Source organism: Canis lupus, chromosome 27, assembly GCF_003254725.2.
Source record: "Canis lupus dingo isolate Sandy chromosome 27, ASM325472v2, whole genome shotgun sequence".
Classification (NCBI taxonomy): domain Eukaryota; kingdom Metazoa; phylum Chordata; class Mammalia; order Carnivora; family Canidae; genus Canis; species Canis lupus.
This window is the reverse complement of record NC_064269.1, coordinates 21,459,034-21,482,889: the sequence shown is the minus strand read 5'-3', so window position 1 is coordinate 21,482,889 and position 23,856 is coordinate 21,459,034. Positions and strand designations below refer to the sequence as shown.

Here is a 23,856-nt window from a genome sequence, read left to right as displayed (position 1 = left end):
CCCCCTCCCGCGGCCCTGCGGGCGCTGCGTCCCGTCCCGGCGGTTGGCAGTTGGCGGCCCCCGCGGCCTCCCCCCGCCTCCCCCCGCCGGCTCCCTGGGGCCTCCGCAGGCCCGGCGGCCGCTCCAAATGTTTTCCATATTTGTTCAGCCTCCGTAATCCGAACCCCGGGGCCGGCCCAGCGCGCCCAGCGCCGGCCCCGCGCTCCGCGCTCCGCGCTCGGGCCCCGCGCCGCCCCCGCCCCCGCGCCCGCGCCCGCCCCCGCGCCGCCCCCGCGCCGCCAGCAGCCCCCGCACGGCCATGGGCGAGGACCGGCAGCCCCGCGGGCCGCGCAGGCAGGGGGGGGCCGCCGCCGCCGACACCGCCGCCGCCGCCGCGCCCGACGACCCGGGGCCGAAGCCCGGCGCGGGGGCCCCCAAGGAGCGCGGGGAGGAGGCGGCCCGGACGTGCTGCGGCTGCCGCTTCCCGCTGCTGCTCGCGCTGCTGCAGCTGGCGCTGGGCATCGCCGTGACCGTGGTGGGCTTTCTCATGGCGAGCGTCAGCCCCTCCCTGCTAGTCAGGGACACTCCGTTTTGGGCCGGGATCATCGTAAGCATCGAGTGCGGGGGTCGGAGCGCGTTCGCCCGCCAGGAACGCGCAGCCGCTTGGTGGAGCCCGGACTAACCCGACTGCATGCGCCCTCCCCCGCCGCCCCCTAACTGGCGCTGCGCTCGGTGGGCCCGGGGCGGGGGCGGGGGCGGGGGCGGGGGGCTCTGCGGCGCCTTCGGAGCTCCGGAGCTCGGGAGGCACGGGCTGGGCTGCTCGGGCTGCTCACGTGGAACCTTCTGGACGACAGCAGCAGACTCACTTTGGCTCTGTCCTCACCCTGGTCCCCGGAACCCCACCCTGGTCTCTAGATAACTAACAGAAAGTGGAGTGAGGTCGTGCAGGAGGAGCCGGTCAGGAGAAAGCCTGCCCTTGCGGTTTGCCACGCTGGGTGGCATTCAGCTGGTTTGTTTTATTTTATTTTATTTTATTTTTTTTACCTTTGAGATTTCAGGAGTAAGTTTTATAGAATAATGTTTGAAGGCAGGAAACGGGAATGCAGCAAGCACGGCCTTCATATGCTGGAGTCTAATGGGAAAAACCCAGGGGCTGGCCCTGGCAGGAGTATATTTGGGGACTCTGCTAACGGATGTACTGTTCTAAGCAGAACACTGGTCAGCTGTTGGGAGGGAGTGTGCAAACACACAGCATACTTGGCGTCATTAAATGGACTCTTTGCTGTGAAATGGGTGCCATTTATGGAGCGCCTAGTGTTTCTTGTCCTGCTAGAGGCCTTACATTTATTATTTCTAAGCCCCACATCATCCTTATGGGACAGTTACTATCATTTCGTTTCGCAGATGAGAAAACTGAGGGCAGGCTCCCCCAGGGTCGTGAGTTGGCAAAGTTGGGAGGTCAGCCAAGTCCATTCCTTTCTGCACCAGTCTGCGTCTGCCCTTTCCTCACTGAGCCACGCTGCCACCACATTTAATTCGTAATTTTAATGTTCTGTTTCAGTGCCTTGAGGCTTACTGAAAGTTCTCTCATGGGCATTCAGTTTGCAATTTTTTACTTGATTTGATTCGTGAAACGACACTTGGAGGTGGGAACTGTCACCCCCACTTTGGACAGGGGGAAGCAGGCTAAGAGAAGTTAAATGACATTCTCAAGGCCCAGAGATTAAAAGTGGTGGAGCCGAGTGACACTAAAGTGCATGCTTCTGGCTCCTGGTTTCATACTGCATCATGCCTGCTCTTACTGACCGCAGGAACTGTAACTCATAAAACTACCCACAAAATAATTTTTTATCGGGGACAGATGTTAAAAGCACCTGATAAATATGCATCGATGTAGGTATTTTCTAATTAAGATTATTTGAACTCACAAATTCTTGCGGAGTAATTTAAAACTTTTAATTTGTGTACTAAGAAGTCCCATGAAATTATCATGATTGGAGTTTTCTAAATCAAGTAATTTTAAAAATAGCTTTTCACTAAGATATACCAGGTATTTTAGTCACCTAAATGACTGTCAAGATAGAGGGGAGAAAAGTCTGTCCTTTTAAGACCTGGTGAATGAAAAGAAAGAAGGAATGAAACTCCTTTGAACATCACTTGCAAGTGTGTCTTTTATCCTTCCTTTATTTCAACTTTAAAAAGTCCAGTACCAAAAAAGCAAGTTAGATGGGAAAAAAATGCATCTTAATGTTTCAGGCACAAACATATGAATCATTCAACTCTGAAATTTCATGAGCTCCTATTGGGAGCATCACGTGCTCCTAATTGCCTTGGAAGCTCCCCGAGTGTGATACAAAGAACATTGTGGACAGCCAGGTTTCTGTTCTTTCTAGTTTTCCAGTTTATAAATGAGCCATTGGAAGTTTGCTTGTACTGCATCGTAGCCCTGACGGTACCTGTGATCCGAAGTTTTCTTTCAACAGAGAATTTGTGGAGAGAAAAGCAGTTAGTGGAGACAGGTGAGGAGGGTCTCTAGGAGCCAGGTGACAAAACCTCTCCTCCCAGCTGGGCCAGAGTTGCAGGCTCCAACAGACACCGTGCTTGTCGTCCTCATCTGGCTGTCTGTGGTCGGTCACAGGCACTCTTCCAAACTTTCAGTGAAGGGAAGGGACAGGGAGGCCGGATGAGAAAGGACAGAAGCATAAACATCACGCCGGGTACTGAGTCATACAGGTTGGGCATTATTTGCTGAATAACTTGGGGCAAGTTACTTAACCTCTCTAGGCTTCCATTTCCTCATCGATGAAATCAGAACCGTAATAATTCCTACCTCTTGGGGCTGTTGTGAGAATTAAATAAATTAATACGTGTTCTCATACGTAGAGCAGTGCTGGCTAATGGTAAGCGCTTAGCGGACTAGCTTTTTTTATTTATTAGCAGAGATGCAATCACTGGGAGTGACCATCATTCTTCAAATTCGAGGCTGCTCTATTTTGTCTCTAGTCTTGTGGAATAGTTATTTCAGACTTGCTGCATTCCCTAGACCAGTTGGGCTCTGAAGGTGATGTCAATTTGACCGTCTCAACTTTCTCTGTTCGTAGCCAAATTACTATTAGCAATCTTACGGTATTAGATTAGTCCAGTACCTTCTGTATCTCTCTGGAGACTTACAACATATAACTTGGAGGAAAGAGACCTCCTCAGTGCCATTTCCCCCAGGGATATGGAGTGATTGTGGTGGGGGGATATCCTCCGAGGAATACTGAAACGTTTGCCCTGTTGAGGAGATCTGCTTAGACCAAAACAGTACAGGTCAGTCCCAGGGGCTGAGGCAAAGTCAAAACCCACTTTGGTAATTTAGGCTGAATTCAAGCAGGGGTCCCCAGACTGTGCACCAACCCCATCAACAACAGCTCTAATGCTTCCCTCTTCTCTTTCTCTATATATTGGTTGTCTCTTACCATAGAGCACTTATTTCATTTTACAAAGGTTCCTATCCCATTACGTTGGCATTTCGGGAGCACCATTCTCCTCACAGAATCTGGGGAGGTGGGTAAATCCACCTAGGTGGCTTCTCATTGACCAATGTCTGGGTGACCTGATGAGTATTCAGTGAGCTTCTATCTGGCTATAAACTGAAGAAGTCCTTAATGATCTGTGATCAGAGATTTATGTCCTATGGAATTTTAGGAAAACAAGTATGTCTTGCATATGCATAAAGGTGACTTCCTTCATCCTCCGTCAGAGAGATGATTGAAGTCCTTTTATTTCAATTACAAAGGATTCCTTTATAGGAAAAAAATATGGAATGGAACCACTATAGAGACTAGGTAACGTGTAAAAGTGCCATTCTCCTCCTAAAATTCTTTATAAATGGTTTGAGGGTTGTAAGTTGTAAATCACACCACAATGACAATACAAAGTGAAACAGGGTCTTTGAGGATGACCTTGGTTAGGGGTAGGGGATCCTAGGAGATAAAAGTCTGCTTTGCATTTCATTCTGTTAATGGTTTGAGTAGTTGGGTCAAACAGGCATTTAGGTTTGTTCATCATTCCAGAATTTTTATTGATAAAAAATGTGTATGGACCGAAGGAGTCCAAGAATTCTTGCTCAAATGCATACAGTTTTGGCTTAGGTGATATGTAACATGTTTGAACTTTGGCTTATTTTTCTTCATGCAGTAACATTTGTTGGAGGTGTCTGCTGTGCTAGGCATTGGTCTTAAAAATAGTGAACCATATACCAGGAGATCTCTAGAGATCCTGACGGACATGTGCCCTTATCACATCTGACAGTAATGAATACTTCCGATTAAAAAATTTAACCTACACAAATATTTTTAAAGCCCATTTACCTTTTGAAGTATTTCATTTACAGTGATTTATTTGCTTTGGCATCTCTACTCTGAAGTCAATTTAAGAGCAAACTCTTGCCTCTTATCCTCAGTGGGGATGTGTAGTATTCGGAAGTCTCTTGGCCCTTGTAGGGAACATTCCCATGGAAAGAAGGAATTTGCCTTATTGTGGTTTTCAGGTTTCCTCATAATTTCTCCATTGCTCCCATATCCCACTCAGCTAGATTAAAAACCCTGAGATATATATACCACATTAATCACATTAGAAAGTTTAAGGAAAGGGCTTAAAAGGAAGGGAAGAGTATTTCCTTTCCTTAATGTCATTCATAAAACTCATCATATGAATCTGTAATGATTAAGAGCCCTGTCAAGAATTTCAATAACAGTTTTCATATGTTAACTTACTCTAAGGAATTCAAAATGCAGGTGTATTCAGACTTTAAAATCTATTTTTAACCTTGGCTTAATGGAAGGGAAAATTGGGTGGTTATTTATTTTAAAACAGAATATACTCTGAAACACACAAGGAGATATATGACATATAGCAAGTAAGGAGCAGATATTATCATCCATAATTTATAAGTAGAAAGACTAAGTGAGACATGATGATTTGGCTACATGATTTGATCATGGTTATAGGAGAAACTGGAAGTGAGGTTTGGCTCTCGGATTTTGGATAGACGCTAAAAAAGTCAAGAGGCTAAAAGTGGTGTCAGTTTTCCATATAGGTAGATTGACATTTGAGAAAGCTAATCTGGAATTATGTTGCTAGGAACACATTACATAGTAATACATTATTTTTAATACCGGGACTTTGATATGCTTCCAAGATCGAATATTGTATTTCTGGTGCCACTGGGAAATAATTTTAATTATAGCAACTGTCACAGGTTTGTTAGAGACTGAGGAGTGATAATTATATGGCCTAACTCAGTCTCCACTGAGTGTATATATGATAAATAATGGTAGGAAAAATATCTTACAGGTTCATGAAGTTTTCCTAGTAAGTATAAAAATGGAATATGACAATTAATTTGGCAAAATAAATAATTTTAACAAGTGTATGAAAATAAAAGGGAATATTTGAGAATTTGGTGACCTGTTTCCTGAAAGAATCTTAGAATAAAGAATAAGGAAGGTTAGGACTGGACAGGATCATTAGGAGAAATGTATTTTCACCTCTATCACTAGCCTCATACTAAGCCACACATACTGAGGCCAAAGAAGTGCTTATTTAATGAGGAAGTTATCCCTGGATCTTCTTTCTCTTTTTAAAATAAGGAGGAGAAGTAGTGGGTCATGGTATTTTTCAGTCCTGTAGTGTGCATATATTTAACGCAGAAAGTTAATCTCTAGAAACTTTTGAGATATCAATCATTTGTTTTTATGGTAGAAATACTAGTGCATAGAATTTGGGGGTAATCAAATAAAACAAGAAGCAATTTCTTGCCTTTAAGTATAGTGTATGTCCATGGGACTCCTATGTATCCCTGGACACATACTGGGTACCCAAGTCAGGGTTGAAGTAAACTCTGTTTCAGACTTGCTATCATCATAGCTTCTGTTTGAACTTGCGACAACCCATTTTTTAAACTATGGTTTGAGGAATGACACATAGTTGTGTTTTACAATACAGACAGACTTAAGCTTATTGACAACTTTTTTTTTAAGATTTTTAATTTATTTATTAGAGACACACAGAGCAAGAGACACACACACAGGCAGAGGGAGAAGCAGGCTCCCTGCAGGGAGCCCGACGCGGGACTCGATCCCGGGACTCCCGGATCACAGCCTGAAAGCGGTGCTGAACCGCTAACCCACCAGCGCTGCCCTATTGATAACTTTTTAAAGAACTATTTGGTAACAATAAGGAATGTGTTATTCTCCATTTTGGGCTCCTGGGTTCCAGAAATATCCAGGATACACTAACTTAGTATTACTGAGATGTTTTATTTCCTGTTATAAAATGACTACAGGATTAAAAAAAAAAAAAAAAGAGGAAAAAAGAGGTCATTTGACTTTTTTGCATATCTCTAGGTAGAATCAATTAGGACAAATTAGGATTGATGAGGCTGAATGCCCATGTCTTCCTTCTACAAAGAAAACAAATGGCACAGATTTCCCAATTTAGTCTATGAGTTTCACCGTTAGCCGATGAGATCCACTTTGAATTTGTTCTGAGGACACGAATTGTTCTCTTGTCTTTTTCTTGCCTTTAGTTGTCTGTGGCATTTGTACTAAGGGCACTCTTTACCTGGGTCCACTTGCCGGTGTTCCACCCTGAAGAGTTAGCATCAACATCAAAGGATCCACACAAGGCTCCATGAAGAGCTCAGTATGCATATTTCCATGTTGCTGTGGGACAGGAATGGAATCTAGTCATTAAACTTTAATTAGATGTCATTTCACTGCAGCCTAGAGAAATGCTGATCAGAAAGAGCCCCTCAGCATCTACAGCTGGATGGGACCTCATGATGTCATATTTTAGCTCAAGTTATTTCTTGCTGTGAATATTCAAGTCCAGGTTTATGACAATGAGCTCATAAGCTAAAGGTGAACTTTTTTTTTTTTTAAGTGGATGTTGGTAACAGTATTTATAACATAAACCGTGTAAAAGCCTATTTCAGAGACACATCCTCTTTTAGATTTTTTGGACGCTGCCTCATCTCAGTGTATTGAGATAAAACTTGGCAGGAGTAACTGTCAGATGCCTGAGAGACACAGCTCACTGGATCACCCTGGTTAATTTTAAAATTCATGTGTGTACACTTACGTGTACGGCATTAACTAAGATGCATTTTCCTTTCCGTCTTCGTGAGCTCCAGCAGGTTCTGTTCAGGTCTCTCCTCCTGGCTTGCAGACAGCTGCTTTCTCCCTGTGTGCTTCCATGGGCTTCCTTCTGGGCCTATGCTTGGAGAGGGAGCAAGATCTCTCTTCCTCTTTGGCCACTCGTCCTCTTGGATTATGACCTCACCCTTATGACCTCACTTAACCTTATTTATGTCCTAAAAGCCCTGTCTCCAAATTCAGTCACCTTGGGGGTTAGGGCTTAAACAAAGGATTTTGGGGAGGACACTGTTCCATCCATAGCACTTTGAGTGAGGAATATAAATTCATACAACCACCTCGGGGTTCCTTAATCTTGTTTCGTAGCTTATTCATGAAGGCCCTAGGGCTTCCACTGAAACAGCCAGAAGCCTGAATGTTCTGATGAGAATTTTGAGCCAGTGAACTGATAGGCAGGGGTGCAGCCGGGTGGCATGGCTCTGTGCTCATGCCCTGGTGAGACGTATAGAGGAGGTGGTTTTTACTGCGTTTATAGATTGCTGCTTTTGTCAAATTTCTGTAAAAATAAAGTGCAGTCGTTTCAACTAGTGACTGCAATTCTCAGGCTAGCTTAGGCGTTTCATTTGCTACCTTAGCTCTTGAAGGCATAGGAACCACTGTTTAGTAAATTTCTGCCTTTCTTTTCTGTTCTGAGAGTGACTCACTGTCAGGATCTAGTGAAATGACACCTTGCCTTCTGAGGGAAACGAGGGTGGTCTGCTGAGCGGTGGCCTTCTGACGGGCAGTGAACTCATGCTTGGTGTTTCTAGAACTCAAGGGAAGTCACCTCTCAGGTCTTTATACTGTGCAGCTGTTTCTTTTTCTTTTTCTTTCTTTTTTAAGATTTTATTTATATGGGGATCCCTGGGTGGCTCAGCGGTTTAGTACCTGCCTTTAGCCCAGGGTGCGATCCTGGAGTCCTGGGATCGAGTCCCACGTCGGGCTTCCGGCATGGGGCCTGCTTCTCCCTCTGCCTGTGTCTCTGCCCCTCTCTCTCTCTCTCTCTCTCTTTCTCTATCATAAATAAATAATCTTAAAAAAAAAGATTTTATTTATATATACACGAGAGACACAGAGGCAGAGACACAGACAGAGGGAGAAGCAGGCTCCATGCAGGGAGCCTGATGTGGGACTCGATCCCAGGACCATGGGATCATGACCTGAGCCGAAGGCAGATGCTGAGCCACCCAAGTGCCCCACTGCTGTTGTTTTCATTTTATTTTTTAAGATTTATTTATTTACTTATTTATGATAGACATAGAGAGGGAGAGAGAGAGGCAGAGACACAGGAGGAAGGAGAAGCAGGCTCCCTGCTGGGAACCAGATGTGGGACTCGATCCTGGGACCCCAGGATCACGTCCTGGGCCAAAGGCAGGCGCTAAACTGCTGAGCCACACAGGGATCCCCTGTTTTCATTTTTGATGATGGTTCTGCAGATGACCAGGTCACCAGTCACTATGGCATGGGTCAGAATAAAACCCAGGAGTTGTTCCCACCTAGGTCTCATAAGGTTACAGCCTAGAAGCCTGTGTCTCCTTAGTAGATCACTGCATTTGACAGGTCTTCTCACAGAATCCTGTCTGTTCAGCTAGAAGTCCTGAATTGGGCTCTGTTTTCCTTTATCAAGTGCCACACAACCCAAACCATCCCAGAGGAAAAGATGAGAGAAGACTATCTAGAACTGTCCAGTATGCCACCTTCCAACAGTTGATCCAGTCCGGGCCCAGGAGGAGGAGCACACACAAGACATGGCCCAAGTTCCAGGGGCATCCTGCCATGTCTCCAGTTTGATCTTGGAGCATATTTAAAGTTGACACTGTAGAGCCATGTCCCCTGCCTAACAGCCATGAGTGCGTTTCAGGGCTGTGTTCCATGGGTGCCAGCAAAAGGCCAGTCAGTGACTGGAAAGCAAAGGGTTTTGCTCACAGACAGCATTCTCAGTTGCTGCTGAAGAAGTTCTGTCGGGGACCTACTTCTCTTGTTGCAGAAATGAGCAATCCTCCGCCCTGGCTGGGAGAGGCTGCCAGAAACATCGAGGATGCTGTCTTAGTGGCATCCCACTCAACTGTTGTTTTGAAAGTGTTTGATTCAGCATTCATTGTAATGAGCCATTAAAAAACCCTTTAAGATAGGTTATTACCAAGGAAGGCCTCTCTTGTGTGGAAGATAATGACAGGTGACAAGAAAAGAAGGGGAATTGCTAATGTGTTAACTAGACCCTGACTAGGGAGAGAATTTTGGCTTTATTACTATGGAAAAAAAAAAAAGTAACACCAGCTTCCTTCTCAAGTATCAGGTGTGGCACACGTATCAGGCCATTAGGCTCAGGCTGAGTCTTATCTCACATTTAGCTGTGCCAGGAAAGCTATGATGGAAGGCCTTTTACAAGATAAGGGAAATAACATTTCAGTGTTCATCATTTCTGCTGGAGGGCCGAGTGTGCTGTTCACGTAGGGAGAATGCAGGATGACCGTCACCACCTCCAGGACCACATATAGATGAGAGACAGAATCCAGCCTTTTTAGTTTACATTTTACAAGTTCCAAAGGGTTATGCATTTCTCCCATGCAATCAGCCAGTCAGATTCTGAAACAGAAGGATCGAACCCACGCAGGTTGGCTTCGTCTCTTAATCTTTTCGTGAACAAGTAGTTTGGGAAGCCCATAAAGCGTTTCGATCTGAGTTAAAGGGCTCTGAGACCAAACAGAATTTTTAAAATGAACATAGGGTGACCATAACTATTGTGTTATAGAACCTTCAGTAAATAATTCTCATTCAGTCACCGAATCTAGTGCGTCACAAATTTTTCCACCTCGAGACCTCCCTAAGGCCTCGCTCCCCTTTTCCCTGTCCTCACACACATCACAAAAAGCTCAGTGTCTAGCTAACCCATGTTGCCATGGAAGGGAACAGGAGAAATGCTAGAGAGGTTGCAGGCTGCTTGGGGACACTGACCCCTTCATTTTCAAAAGGACAAAACACTTTTCAAAGGAGAAGTAATATTACTATATATTACTTAATGTTACATTATAGCCTTTTTTTTTTTTTTTCTTTTAAGAAGTGCTCTCAATTAGAAAAGCCACTTGGTAATATTTTCTAAAGGTTGAACAGGATGGTTCTTATTTACACCCTTGTTACAGTGTTACATAATTGAATTTATATTGATTTACTGTGTAATTTCTATATACTGTACTATTTCATGAATTTTTATTTATTGTACTGTTTCAGATATATGAACCCAGGTTATTCAGGTAGAATTATCTCTGCAATCATTTATAAAGTGGGGCCTAATTTGAGAACCTACTTAATTATGGCTGAGTAATAAGATCCAGTAGGCAAAATCCACATTTACAAGATTCCTTTCCCTTTTGCGGACTTGAAAAATCCAAAAGTGAAACAAATGAATTATAGGTTGTTTATTTTTCCCACAAATCTGTAGCAATTCTATCCCTTCTATTGATTCATGGGAAATGCTAGAACACAATCTTTGTTTATCTTACATTCTTTGAAAATGGATAATTTTGTAAATGTAGGTAGTTATCAAATTTATTGGAGATTAGTTTTTTTTTTGGAGATTAGTTTCTGATAAATCATCACGAGTGAGTTAGGTGGTTGGTAAGAACAGAAACAGAAGTCTACATAAGAAAGAAGACTTAAAGTTTTCACATTTAAAAAAATTTACTTTGTTTAAAAAAAGATTATTTATTTATTTATCATGAGAGACACAGAGAAAGAGAGGCAGAGACACAGAGGGAGAAGTGGACTCCCTGCAGGGAACCCAATGCTGGATTAGATCCCAGGACCCCGGATCATGACCTGAGCTGAAGGCAGACTCTGCTCAACCACTGAGCCACCCAAGTACCCCCTAAAAACTTACTTTGAGAGAGCAGGGCAGAAGGAGAGGGAGAGAGAGAATCTGAAGCAGACTCCCCGCTGAGCACAGAATCCACCTAGGGGCTCAATCTCACCACCCCGAGATCATGACCTTCACCAAAATCTCGACTTGAGCTGAAATTAAGAGTTGGCCACTTAACTGACCAAGCCACCCCGGAACCCCCCAAATTTTCACATCTTTGCCTGTCTCCCTTGGTCTTTCCATATGCCAGGTACAGTGTCCACAGGAGTTTAGTGTCTGGGAGAGGACACACATACAACCAACTACAATATAATTTTAAAAACTGGGTACTGGGGTGCCTGGGGGGCTCAATGGTTGAGGGTCTGCCTTCAGCTCAGGTCATGATCCCAGGGTCCTGGAATTGAGTCCCGCATTGGGCTCCCCATGGGGAGCCTGCTTCTCCTTCTGCCTGTGTCTCTGCCTCTCTCTCTGTGTGTCTCAAATAAATAAATAAATAAATAAATAAATAAATAAATAAAATCTTAAAACAAACAAACAAACAAACAAACAGGTACTAAGGTGATGCCCTGAAGACGGTAGCACCATGGAAGCTGTGATTAACCCTCTTCAGGGAGGGTCAGAAAAGGCAAGGTAAGGGAGGTCGGAAATTACAGGACAGGCATCAGTTTTGGAATATAACAAATGTAGGAAGAATCCTGGCTCTATCAATCTGTAGCCATTTCCAAAAATTTTTGGTTTTACTCCTATTGTCATTTTTGTGTGGGCTTAAATAAGTATAAGGAGCTCTCTGCAATTCTGTAATTATTTTTAAATTATGAACACTTTCAAGTATATAATAGCATGTAAAGAAGAAGACAACCACCTACTTATACCCAGATTTGTCATTTTAATATTTTGTCATAATTGTTTTTTTTTTTTTAAGAAAGAAAACATTATAGTACCTGTTTCTTTCTTGGTCCTATTCACTTGCCCCCCCCTCCTTATTTGGTATTTATCATACCTATGTGTATTTTCCTACTTTCTTCCGTGTATATAACCACGACCAATAATCAATTGTTTTATGTTTTAAATTTTATATAGATGGTAGCATAACATCATTTTTGTTCAACATTGTTATTGAGATTCACTTATAATAGTACACCAATAGCATTCATTCACTTTTGCTATATTGTATTTCATTATAGGAATATACAACAATGTATTTATTCTCCTGTTAACGAAAACTTAGGTTATTTTCAAAACTTATTATTTTTTTTTTGCAATGACAAAATATCGCAATGGACATTCTTTTCCATGGCTCCCTGTGCACGTATTTCAGCTTAACAATAACCCACAACCCTCGGACCAATTTGTGCACGTATTTCAAAGATTCTTTAGGGCACATTCCTAGAAATTGAATTATTGGATCATAAGACATAGGCATCTTCAACTTGATAGCTATTGCCAAATCAGGACCACAAAGCCACAGTTGTATGAATTCATGTTCCCACCAAGTTAGAACTCCCACCAATCTACAACTTGTCATCATTAGTTACTGTTAGGCAACTTGAATTTTTGCCCGTCTTATTTATGTACAATATCATGTTTTAATTTATGTTTTTCTGATTACTATAGTAGTTGAACATTTTTTAATGTTTATCAGCCATTTTATTTGTTTTCTAGCATTTATTTACTCCACAAATATTTTCTATGAGTTGTTTCTTATTTTTTAAAAAGATTTTATTTATTTATTCATGAGAGACACACAGAGAGAGGGGCAGAGACAGAGGCAGAGGGAGAAGCAGGCTCCATGCAGGGAGCCCGATGTGGGACTCGATCCCCGTGTACCAGGATCACGCCCTGAGCTGAAGGCAGACACTCAACCACTGAGCCACCCGGGCTTCCCATTTGTTCCTTACTTATTGATATATAGGATTTCTTATCTTTGTAATTTAACCATTGTGATTTTAGTTACTGCAGATATCTTCTTACTTGGCATCATACCTTTTATCCTTGTTCATGGTGTGTTTGTTGTGAATAAGATTTAATTCTAACATATTTATATTTATCAATTTTGGGGGTAGGTGCTTTGATATATTTTAAAGGAATCTGTCTCCAAGTTATAAAGATATTTTTTTCAATTGTGTTCCAAAAATGTTGAAGGTTTGCTTTTGTATTTTTATCTTTATGTGTTCTAACTTTTTTGCATATGACATGAGGTAGTAGAGTCTTGTTTTTCTCACACAAATTATTAATTGTTTTAGTACTATATTTGATGAATAATTGGCCCTTTCTATACTGAACTGCTATGTCCATCTCTCATCTATCAGCTTTTCATATTAGATTTGAGGATTGTGTCTGTGAACCTTTTTGCTGTCATCACTTGATTCGCCATTCACTGTGCTGATACCACAATGTTTGAATTAATGGCACCACGATACTCCTTGTGATAAGGGGGTAGCATAAGCAGCCTCCCACCAAACTCCTCACTCCCTTCTTATTCTACTTCCAAATTGCCTTGGTGAGACTTAGCTGTGTTCTCTTCCATCTATATTTCAGGGCTGGCTTTTGAAGTTCTAAGAAAAATACTTTTGCTATTTTCATTTGATTTGTACTTTATATACATAAGCAAAGAATCTCTCTCCATTCATCTGATGTTCTACAGTTTAGTTACAATGTACCAAATGCGGATTTTCTTTGTATTTTTCCTAGTGGGGACTTGCTGTGTTTCCTCGATCTAAGAATTTTATGTTTCATCAATTCTGAAAAAATTTCAGAATATGTTTAATATTTGAAAAAACATTTTTATTTTTTTTCTTCAAATCCTGGCTCTCTTCAGTCTCTCCATCTGAAAGTACTGTCAGAGGTATGTCTGGACCTCCTTATCTCATCTTTCCTGTTTCTCACCCTCTCTGCTATGTGCTCTGTCTCTCCGTAGTTTGGATTATTCCTTAGCTCTATCTTCTACTTCACTGTTCCCCTTTTCAGTTGAGTTTAATCTATCCAGGCTTTCAATCCAATGTTGTTGTTGTTGTTGTTTTTTCTAATTTCTAGAACTTCTATTTCATTTTTGCTGATGTTTTATTTTTAAATATATTTCTGGTGTTTTTTAAAGTGTCCTTTTTTTAATTCATGTTTTCGATTTCTTTCTTCATGGCCTCAATTACTTTGAATGTACTCTTTTTTATAGGTTCTATTCTTTATTATTTGAAATTCATAAGCTTTAATTCTTAGACTATGTGTGTCTGTGTGTACACATACACTTAATGCACGCAAGTGTTAGCCTTTGCTAATGAATTGATTATTTGTTTGCTCTAATTGATTTGTGAGCTCATTTTCCAAGAGGCTTTCTTTATATGTAATAATTTGATGTGGTGTATTTGAGGGTGTAACTCTTCCAAATGGTTTGTGTTGCCAGGTGTCCCAGTGATATCATGAGCCTAGAGCCACCTTTTTTTTTTTTTAATTTAACCTATTTATTATGGAAAATTTCAAGCATACAAAAAATAGATCAAATAGTACCATGTACACCTATGTTCCCATCACCCAGCTTCAAAAATCATAAACTTATGATTGATCTTGCCCCTTTGTATACTCCTATACTTCACACCCACATATCCTATATTGGTTTATTTTGAAGTAAATCCCAGATATTATATCGTTTGATCCATAAATACTTCACTATGTAAGTCAAAAGATGAAGACTAAAAAATAATCAAAATACTAATCATCCCTAACAAGTTAACAATTTCTTAATAGGACCAAATCAGTGTTCAAATATCCGTGATTAACTCATGAATATTTCTTCACAGTTTGTCAGAATCAGGATCCCAATAAGATCTATACACTGCAATGAGTTCATATATTTATGTTTCTTTTACTCAAAGATTTACCCTTTTTCCTTTCTATCAAAGCCCCCATGCCTCTCTCTCTCCCTTCCTTCCCCCTTCCCTTCCTTTTTCTCTCCCCCTCACAATTTTTTGTTGAAAAAATTCAAGGTTTTGTTTTTTTTCAGGACTGCTTTCATGTTACTTTCTCAAAATCTCCACCTCCACCTCCACCCCCACCATCAGCTAAGACAGAACAATTGTTTTGATGACTTCCAGTGCTAGTGAGTTCATTATTTTCTAGTCATGTAAGGGTGTGGCCATTTGAGAGGCCTAGCTTTATGCCATGGTCTTATCCCCATCTCTTAGTCTGTAGAAGCTCAGAGCATTTTAAAGTATTTTATAACATGAGGGTTTCATATAAGTTAATCCTTAATAGTATGCAGAAATAACACTTCTTGATATATATTTTTTTAAATTCTTCTTTGGATCAACTTGCAGGCTTTACCTCTCTGAGTCACAATTTTCTATAAAATGGAATAATATTTTTTACTTATGGCAGTGGTTCAGGGAATAAACAAGCTAATGTATACAAATTGGGTAATGCACAAAAGCTACCCTTTCTAGGTAGAGGAGATACTTGAGCAGGGTTTGAAGAGTGAATAATACTGGATTCAAAATAGTTGAAGGGGGAATACTATATCAGGAGGATAAAAAAGTAAAAGGGCATTTTAGGCAAAAGGCCCAATTCATGTCCTAAACTCCGTTTTCATCCACAACCATCTTTATTGCTTCACAGTTCTGTTGTTTGTGCTACTTCAGTTTTTTGAGAATGTAATTGCAAAAATTCCCAGTAGTTCCTATCAAGTATGAACCTTAACATAGAAACACAAATCTGTTATACTATTAAAACAAGACCCAAACCAAAGGGATTCTAGTTGAATGTCTTCATGATAAGTCATACTTTAGGATAGTTGTTGGATTTCTCTTCTGTTTTCTCTGAGTTGAGAAAACAGTCAGTTGTGAGATTCACTGGTTTAAAATGAGTTATTTGCAATAATCTTTAGGCAAGGTTTTTGGAACTTAGGAATTGTAGCAACTTCATGCTGGCACATCTCTCAAAGATCTCCCTAGCTTTCCAGCCTTACGTTGGCAGGGACATCAAGAAAAGCACACTATATCCATAGGATTTGAGGGATTCGTGCTCCCTTCATCCAGCTGCTGGTCGCAAATTCCAACTCCTTTTTATCAGTTCCATCAGGGTAGTTTTTTATTATCTTATAAAACAACAAATGAGATACAAGTGAACATCTGCAAAGTACAATGCGTGCTGAGAAATAAGGCAGTCACTTGACAGGCACATTTCCTTCCCATACTTTCTGTCTTGATACAATAGATCTGGCTAAGCCACACAGCAATGCAATTACAATGCAACATGGCAAAGAAAATTAAAAATGTATATATCTTTGTATAAAGATTTATAATCTTTGTAAAAATATATATTTCTGATTATCAGATAGTTTGAAATCATGATAAAAGCCAACACTTTGAATTAGAAAGGATGTGTCCTAGCATGGAAAAGATTTCAGCCTGGTATGTAAACGCACCTTAATACTTCTTCTTTTTTTTTTTTTCAATAAATATTTATTTATTTGAGAGAGAGAGCGCATAGGGGGAGGGGACAGAGAGAGAGAGAGAGAGAGAGAGAAAATCTTTAGCAGACTCCCCACAGAGTGCAGAGCCTGAGGCAGGCTCTACATGGGGCTCCATGCATAGCTAGATCCCTCAACCCTGAGATCATGACCCGAGCTGAAATTAAGAGTTGGATGGTCAACCGACTGAGCCACCCAGGTGCCCCAATACTCCCTACTTCTTTACCAACCAATCAGAGCTTTTATCTCAATAGAACAGGAGAATCCATCTTGTTGATGATTACATGAGCAATAATTTCCTTTAGAATTGCCTCAGTACTTTCTAGAAATCTTATTTTTCTAATGTGTTTTCCAAAGAAATCTAGATTGAGCCAAGTTCTAGGTGATAATAGGCCTGCTTTGCTTTTCAAATTAACTCATTACCACATAAATTATTTATTTTGATTCAACTTGAAGGTCTTTGTGTACCACATATGAAAAGTCCATACCTTTACAGTAATTCAGACATGGACCTGTCACATAACAACTCCTCAGCCAAAAGGACAATCATAATAATAAAGGGGAGAAAAAGACTTAGATGATATAATAGATGAGCTAAACTCAGGTGTGACTGAGCAAGTATCATTTCTCTTTAGACTCTGTGACCAGAATTAGTTCTCTAGAATTACCTTTTCACGGAGACATTTTGACCAAAATAGCTTCTATTCATAATGATCTCTTAGGTCATCTTCGCAAAGCAGATATTACAAATTGTACCCCTCCAAGCCCCCACAGGAAGATGGGGAAATGCATAGATGAGGATGTGTGCTTTAACCCGAACTTCTCCCGGGCCAAGTGGAATTTAGGTCTTGAATGAAGAGATTTTTCTGCACTAATGCTGTCCATTGGCAATTTTTACTCTAAGAAAAAAACAAAGAGTAAAATAGTGAAGTTCTGGGGTTGTAGATTCCTAAGGCAAATAAAAAGGCACTGAATCTCTTCCTGATAATTTGATAAGCCAAATAAAACTCTCCTTAGTAGAAGTTGCTAGACATAAAAAGTTGTTGCTAGCTATAGTTTTGTTTATAGTGGAAAAGAAGCTACTATTTTGCACTTGGTTTACTAGAAACCAAGAAAATTTTTTTTCAATTTTTAAATTAATGTTCTGGGCTTTAATACCTATACATTAATGTTCATAGCATTTAGAGACAGATAGTTACAGTTTTGTCTTGCATCTTGATGTTCAATTCTGTCATAAACTCTGGTTGATTTTGTTTCCTTACATTTATATGCCTATGGCTTTTGGAATTTCTCGTTAATATTTTGCGCACTACATTTGGCTAAAACAATTATACTTTTTTAAAAAAGTATTATTAGTCTTGGATCTGCTTTGGACAGAAAATATTTTTAGGGATCCCTGGGTGGCGCAGCAGTTTAGCGCCTGCCTTTGGCCCAGGGCACGATCCTGGAGACCCGGGATCGAATCCCACATCGGGCTCCTGGTGCATGGAGCCTGCTTCTCCCTCTGCCTGTGTCTCTGCCTCTCTCTGTCTCTCACTGTGTGCCTATCATTAATAAGTAAAATAAAATAAAATAAAAAAAAGAAAATATTTTTAGCTGAACAGCATTTTTAGGAAACTAAATACTTGTCTTTGTAAAACCATAATAGTGTAATCAGAGAAACATACAGCTCTGCATGGGTACCAACATTGGTATATCCTGGGTAGTAGAGAATAAATAGGTTTGAAGCAGGAAGGAAAAGAAGCAGAAAAAAATTTTTGTAACTCTTAGATGTTTGCAAACTATTTATGTCAACAACATCGGAATGAATTTGATAAGTGGGCCCTTGCCATGAAAGCAAAAGTAGCCCAAGTCACTAAATGAATGGATTCATTTATCCATTTGACGTATGTGTACTGAATGCTACATATGTGCTGGGTAGACCATATGACGTCCTTTACATATACTGTCTCCTCTAATCTTCTAGCTCCTTTTGAAGTAGGCATGGTTGCTCATCTCACAGGTGATGGAACTGAGGCTTAAAGACATTAACTTGTCCAAGAGAGAAAACTAGAATGTGGTAGAGGTGGGTTTTGAACCCAAATCTGACAGATCTAGAGCTAAGATATATTAGTTCCATCTCTGTCTGTAGCCATGTGGCCCATTTTGCTGTAAAATTTTACATAGTTACCCTCTGTTGCCCCTTTATGGAGCCTTTTAGGTCTTAGATAACTTATGGTGGATATACATTGCTGAAATAATAGAAACAGTAAAGCTCTCATAAGAAACAACTGTGTGCCCGCCATCTTTTTGAAGGGGTTGCTGGGCATGACTAGTACAGTTTTTAAGGAGGAACATATCACCTTGAGCATTTATTGTTTGTATTTTGCTAATTACCATTATGTCATGTTTGTGGGAAAAAGAAGCGGTGATGTAAAGTCCTGTATTCTCCATGGCTCTTCTCAACAACTGACATCTATCTATATCTACTAATTTATTTGTTGATAGTCTGCTTGTCCACTTTAAAGCATTGGCTCTACCAAGGCAGTGATTTTTATATCTTCTATTTGCTGAGGTGTTTCCAGACTGTCAAAGCGTACCCAGGCACATGGTTGGTACAAAATGAATACTTGCTAAATGAACAGAATGAGCTTATTTCTGAGATCTGATAGGGGGCTGCATCTATCTATCTATCATCTATCTATCTATCTATCTATCTATCTATCTATCTATCTATATCATCTATCATCTATCTGATCCATTTCAGCTCAAATTGAAGAGTAAGTTATACTGGCACAGTTTGAGGTCATAGTAGATGGAAAAAATAAAACCTACTACAATTGCAGGCACATAATTTATGACCCTTAGTGCAAATTATTGAAATATTATTTTCTCTCCGTTATATGTGAAGAGCCTGAGTCTTAAAGACTACATCACCTTCCTCAGCCTGGACAGCCATCTGCATCTTAAAGACTTTTCTTTAGGTTATGCCTCAGGAATGGTGCTTGGCACCACTCAGCATAGGAGAGGACACTTGCTGAAATGTTCTCCAAATTTCTGCAGTTCTCTTTCACTTACAGTGCTGTCCAGAATCCTCCATGGAGGCAGCCAGGCTGTGTGATGGTTATAAGCCACGCTCTGGAGCCTGGTGGAGCTCTCTCAGTTCTGTCCAGGGTCTTTTTGCTCTGTTACCCTGAGCATAACACCCTTCTGAGGCTTAGTTTCCTCATCTATGAAATGGGACTAAAAATAGGATTTTCATGAAGACCAAATGGGATAATTTACCAAGAGTGCTTAATTTTAATGCCTGGCACATAAAAGTGCTCAAATTGGCATTGAATGTCTAAACATCTAGACTTGATCATTAGTTTTTCTTATATAAATAGAAAGATCATGGCAAGTATCCACTGGTATCCACTAATACAAAGTAGTCTGCGTGGTATTTGTAACCAAGACAGTACATATGTTATCAATTTTAAACATGGTTAACTTGGTAATATATTCATGAGCCCTTAAATATGCTCTAAATTTGGCCTACTCTAATAAATGTATAAGTGGTTTGCAATAATAATTATTATAGTAATTACTACCAGTTACTCTCCAGCTATTTCTTAGGCATGATTATAGGCACCCTATTTACATTATCACTACACTTTGAATTAACCATCAAAAGAAAGCATTAATGTCTCTATAGATAAGGAAACCGAGGCTAAGAAGAATTAAATAAATTTGTCCAAGATCATTTAGAAAAATAATAAAATCAAGCATCAACTCTAGTTCACAGTTTTCTCCCTGCACAGCCCTTAATTATACTTATAGTTTCCTACTTGATTTTAACAGAACTAAATAATAGTTACCACTTGTTGAATGAACTGTTAAATAACGTTTCATGCTTTCGAGAGTTATTTTCACCTTTCTTACCCCGTCTGATTAGGAGGAGTATTTTTGAGTCCTTTTATCTTGCTTTTACCCAAAAATGTAATTTAAAATAATAACTATTATTATTATTATTATTATTATTATTATTATTTGGCCTAGATTGGTCAAATAACATTACCCACAGCAATTAATTTTCCTTTGCCTCAGTTCTTCAGCAAACTAGGGGTTAAACCATAAATTTCTAAAGGACAAAGATGGTATCTTATTCTTTCTAGTCCCAGCACCTACCTCAATAAAGGTTGTTGAGCTAAACTCAACAGTGGGGAGTAATACTGAAACTAAGGTGACCATTAATAGCAAGATCTGAAAGGTTACACTGTACCAGTTCTTACTCCATTTCCACAAATTAGGAGATGAATATTAGGATTTGTCTCTGGGTCTCTCTGTTGCATATTTATATTTGATTCTGCAGGCTGTTTTCAGGGATTCCAAAGAACTAGGAAAGAGTAATGTGCCAAACCTTCCTCTTTAGATACAAACTAATCTCACTTGGTAACCAGATGCTTCTGTAAGAGAAGGGACTCAAAGGAGGCAGAGAATGTAGTAGAGGTGTGGGAAGGGGGATGTGCTCCAGCATTTCTGGTGGGCTTGGTCAGTGGATTGAGCACATCTCTTCCCAACCACTGTTCCATGACTTCATGTTGATAGCAATGAATGATTTTTCCCTCCAGTGTTAAGGATTTGTACAATAGTAAAGACTAAATTTCTTTGTGAGGAAGACATTATTATAGCACATTATTACTTATAACAAACAAGTCTTTTATAGGAAACTGCTTATCAGTGTATCACTATAGACCAGGGTCTTTCAGATGAGCCCCACATTAGGTGTCAGGATCTAGAAGACTAAGTTTTTAGCTTAGACTGGAGGTTCTCAAAGTGTTGTTTTAGGACTAGCAGCAGGAGCAGTGGCGTTACCTGGTGATTTGTTAAAAATTCAATTTTGGTCTCCACCGTAAACCACTTGGATGAGAAATTCGGGGGATGGAGCCAGTTTTTACCAACTCCTCCAAGTAATTCTGAACCCCGGGCTTCAACTTTGTCTTACCATAAGGCCGTGTGGCAATGAGAATCTGGTAAAAATGCTTCCCATCCTTCTGAACTCTTGAGCCAATAAACACCCCTTAATAGATCTTCATGAAATGTTCTTTATATATTATTTAAATCTCTGATACATTATGTGTTCATCAACAATTCTCCTGAGACTGCATTCAATCGACAGATCGCAATATGTTTATCATTTGTTGAAGATGATTTCTAGTATTCTACCTTAAATCCTATTAAACAGATGAAAATCCACAGAAATTCTCTTAAGAAATATCCAGAGAAATACTTAGAGTTTTGCCACATCTCTCATTGATCAATTGCCTGTGCAAACATGAGAAGAGAGTTCATCTTGTTATTATATCGGCTGAATATAAAGGTGAAAGTTGATTAACTTACAGAAATAGAGTCACATCTCAGGTACACAAATGAAAGGGTTGGGGTGGAAGGAGGAGAGAAACTTTGAAAGGCATTTGACAGGGGAAGGTTGTATTCCCCAGGTAGCCCTGTCAAGCAGCTCTGTCGACAACAAAAAGAAGAAAACAAATAAATTGGAGGTTGTGTGAATGTCACAAGACCAGAATATAAATACGTATGACACAGAGAGAAGTAAATATCAGTAATTCATATCCTCAAAAAATGTCTCAGGCTGATATCTTCTAGTTATGCCAGAATGAGGAGGCAAAAAATATATGTAGGTAAGTCTCTGAGACATGGGTCTGGCATTCACCTTTTATTCATAATGCCAACCCTTACAAAGCACCACTGCAGGCACAATAGGCCGACCAACAGAAACAAAGAGAATGTGTCAAGACTCAAGACTCATACATCTAGAAATGGATCTAACGCTCCGAGAACGTTTCATCTCTGTCTATCTTTCCAACTCACAAGAGAGAATGCAGCCTTCAGTCTGAGCAAAGAATATCTTCAGATAGAAGGTGGAATTTAGGATGTAGGTTCTCTTTTTATGCTAAACAAATCGTAGAAACATGCATCTAAAAATTGATTTAAGATGATAGCGGTCGTTTTTTCCCCCTTAAAAATAAATCCTTCCAAGCTTGTCTTATCCATACCTACGTGAACTAAATCTTCACAGCTCTTAAAGCCTACCTGTTCTGTCAGCACTACTTTCCCCAGGGCCACCCCTTCTGAATTTGGCTTTGTGCTCAATGACACCACCTGTCCACCCCAGGCCTGGGTGTCTGGTCCAACGAGTGCCTTCTTGAAAACCTTACATAACTGCTTTTTTCCTGTTCCATGGGCCTCACCTCACCAAATCTAATGGAAGCCCTGGCCCAGAATCCAGGAATGTTGTTCCAGATAGACCTGGCGGGGCTCACTGCTCATTAGCATGAGCTCCTCCTCCCTGCCTAGGAAGTCAGAACACCGTCTTCCTGGAGTGGCCATGTCCTGCCAGCTCAGGAAACAAGACCCTTAGTCTGGCTTGAGAAATCTGGTTTCCTCCTTATGGCTATAAAGCCTTCAGTTTTAAATTTCAATAAATAACTACTCTTCTAAAACGTGCTAAACACCAGTAAACTGATAAAGAAGTATTGTCCAAACATACAAATCTGTAGGTAAGAAAAAGAAGGCCCCCCTGCCCCCACCTCCTGGAACCTACTGAGCCCTAGCAGAAAGCTAAGAAATGAAAGTGTGTTGAATTTATTCAGGCTTTATAGCAAAATACCCTATACAAGGACCTAAAAGTGAAATCCAAAAATCAAAAGGATAATCATCAGTTCCATAATATTTAGACATGATGTACCACCAAAATTATAAGAAGTATGTTTGAGATGCTTTCTGTTCAAAAGAGTAAAAATTTTTTCACAATTGGGTAACTTCCTTGGCTCTTTTCTGTTTTCACTAGACTCTTTCTGGACGGTCCAGCATTTCTGATGGTTTCAGTGACTTCACGTATGCTGATGACTAACAAGGACTTCTCTCCAGCTCAGACCTTCCTGAGCTTCAGGCCCATGCATGAACTTTGAATCCATGTGGGCATCATTTTCCACTCCCATTCTGCTTTTCCTCTTGGGTCCCCCTAAATATCAACACCACTCACCTGGCAGCTCCAGTCAGGTAGCTGAGCACCTTCCCGGCCCCTCCCAACCCTGCAGCCTTCACATCTGGTCGTTTTCAGGCTCTAAGGATTTTGCCTCCCTTGTGTCGCTGAAACACACCCCCCCGCCCCCTCCCTGCCCACTGCTAGCTGAGCTCAGGCACTCACCACTTCTCCCTAGACAGATGCACGGGGCCTCTCAGCTGGTCTTCCCTTCCCAATCCATTTTTCATAGCCAGAAGGACCATTCTAAAAGGCAATGCAGATTATACAGATCATACCATTTTGCTGCTTCAAATACCCTAGATGGAGACAGAAGTCATTTGTGACCTACCTCCTGTCCATCCTATAAACACATCTTTCA

At 40.6% G+C, this 23,856-nt stretch overlaps 1 protein-coding gene and 1 long non-coding RNA gene across 4 annotated transcripts in view; one reads left to right on the top strand and one right to left on the bottom strand.

Moving 5' to 3' along the window:
* Positions 1–261: 261 nt before the first annotated feature.
* The window catches only part of SSPN (sarcospan), a 37,105-nt gene continuing 13,510 nt past the window's right edge, over positions 262–23,856 (top strand). For 2 of the 3 annotated variants that reach the window (XM_025455429.3, XM_049102672.1), the window contains exon 1: positions 262–586. In XM_025455429.3, coding sequence (XP_025311214.1) covers positions 299–586 — 288 coding nt within the window. In that variant the 5' untranslated portion in view covers positions 262–298. Of the gene's footprint in view, positions 587–2,455; positions 2,499–23,856 lie in introns of those variants that run through there. The other variant, XM_049102673.1, reaches the window with a different exon arrangement.
* On the bottom strand, positions 6,265–7,304 carry LOC125753832 (uncharacterized). Its single transcript, XR_007406480.1, has 2 exons — positions 7,108–7,304; positions 6,265–6,689 (listed from the first exon to the last, which is right to left on the bottom strand). It is a non-coding gene; the product is annotated as an uncharacterized LOC125753832 (long non-coding RNA).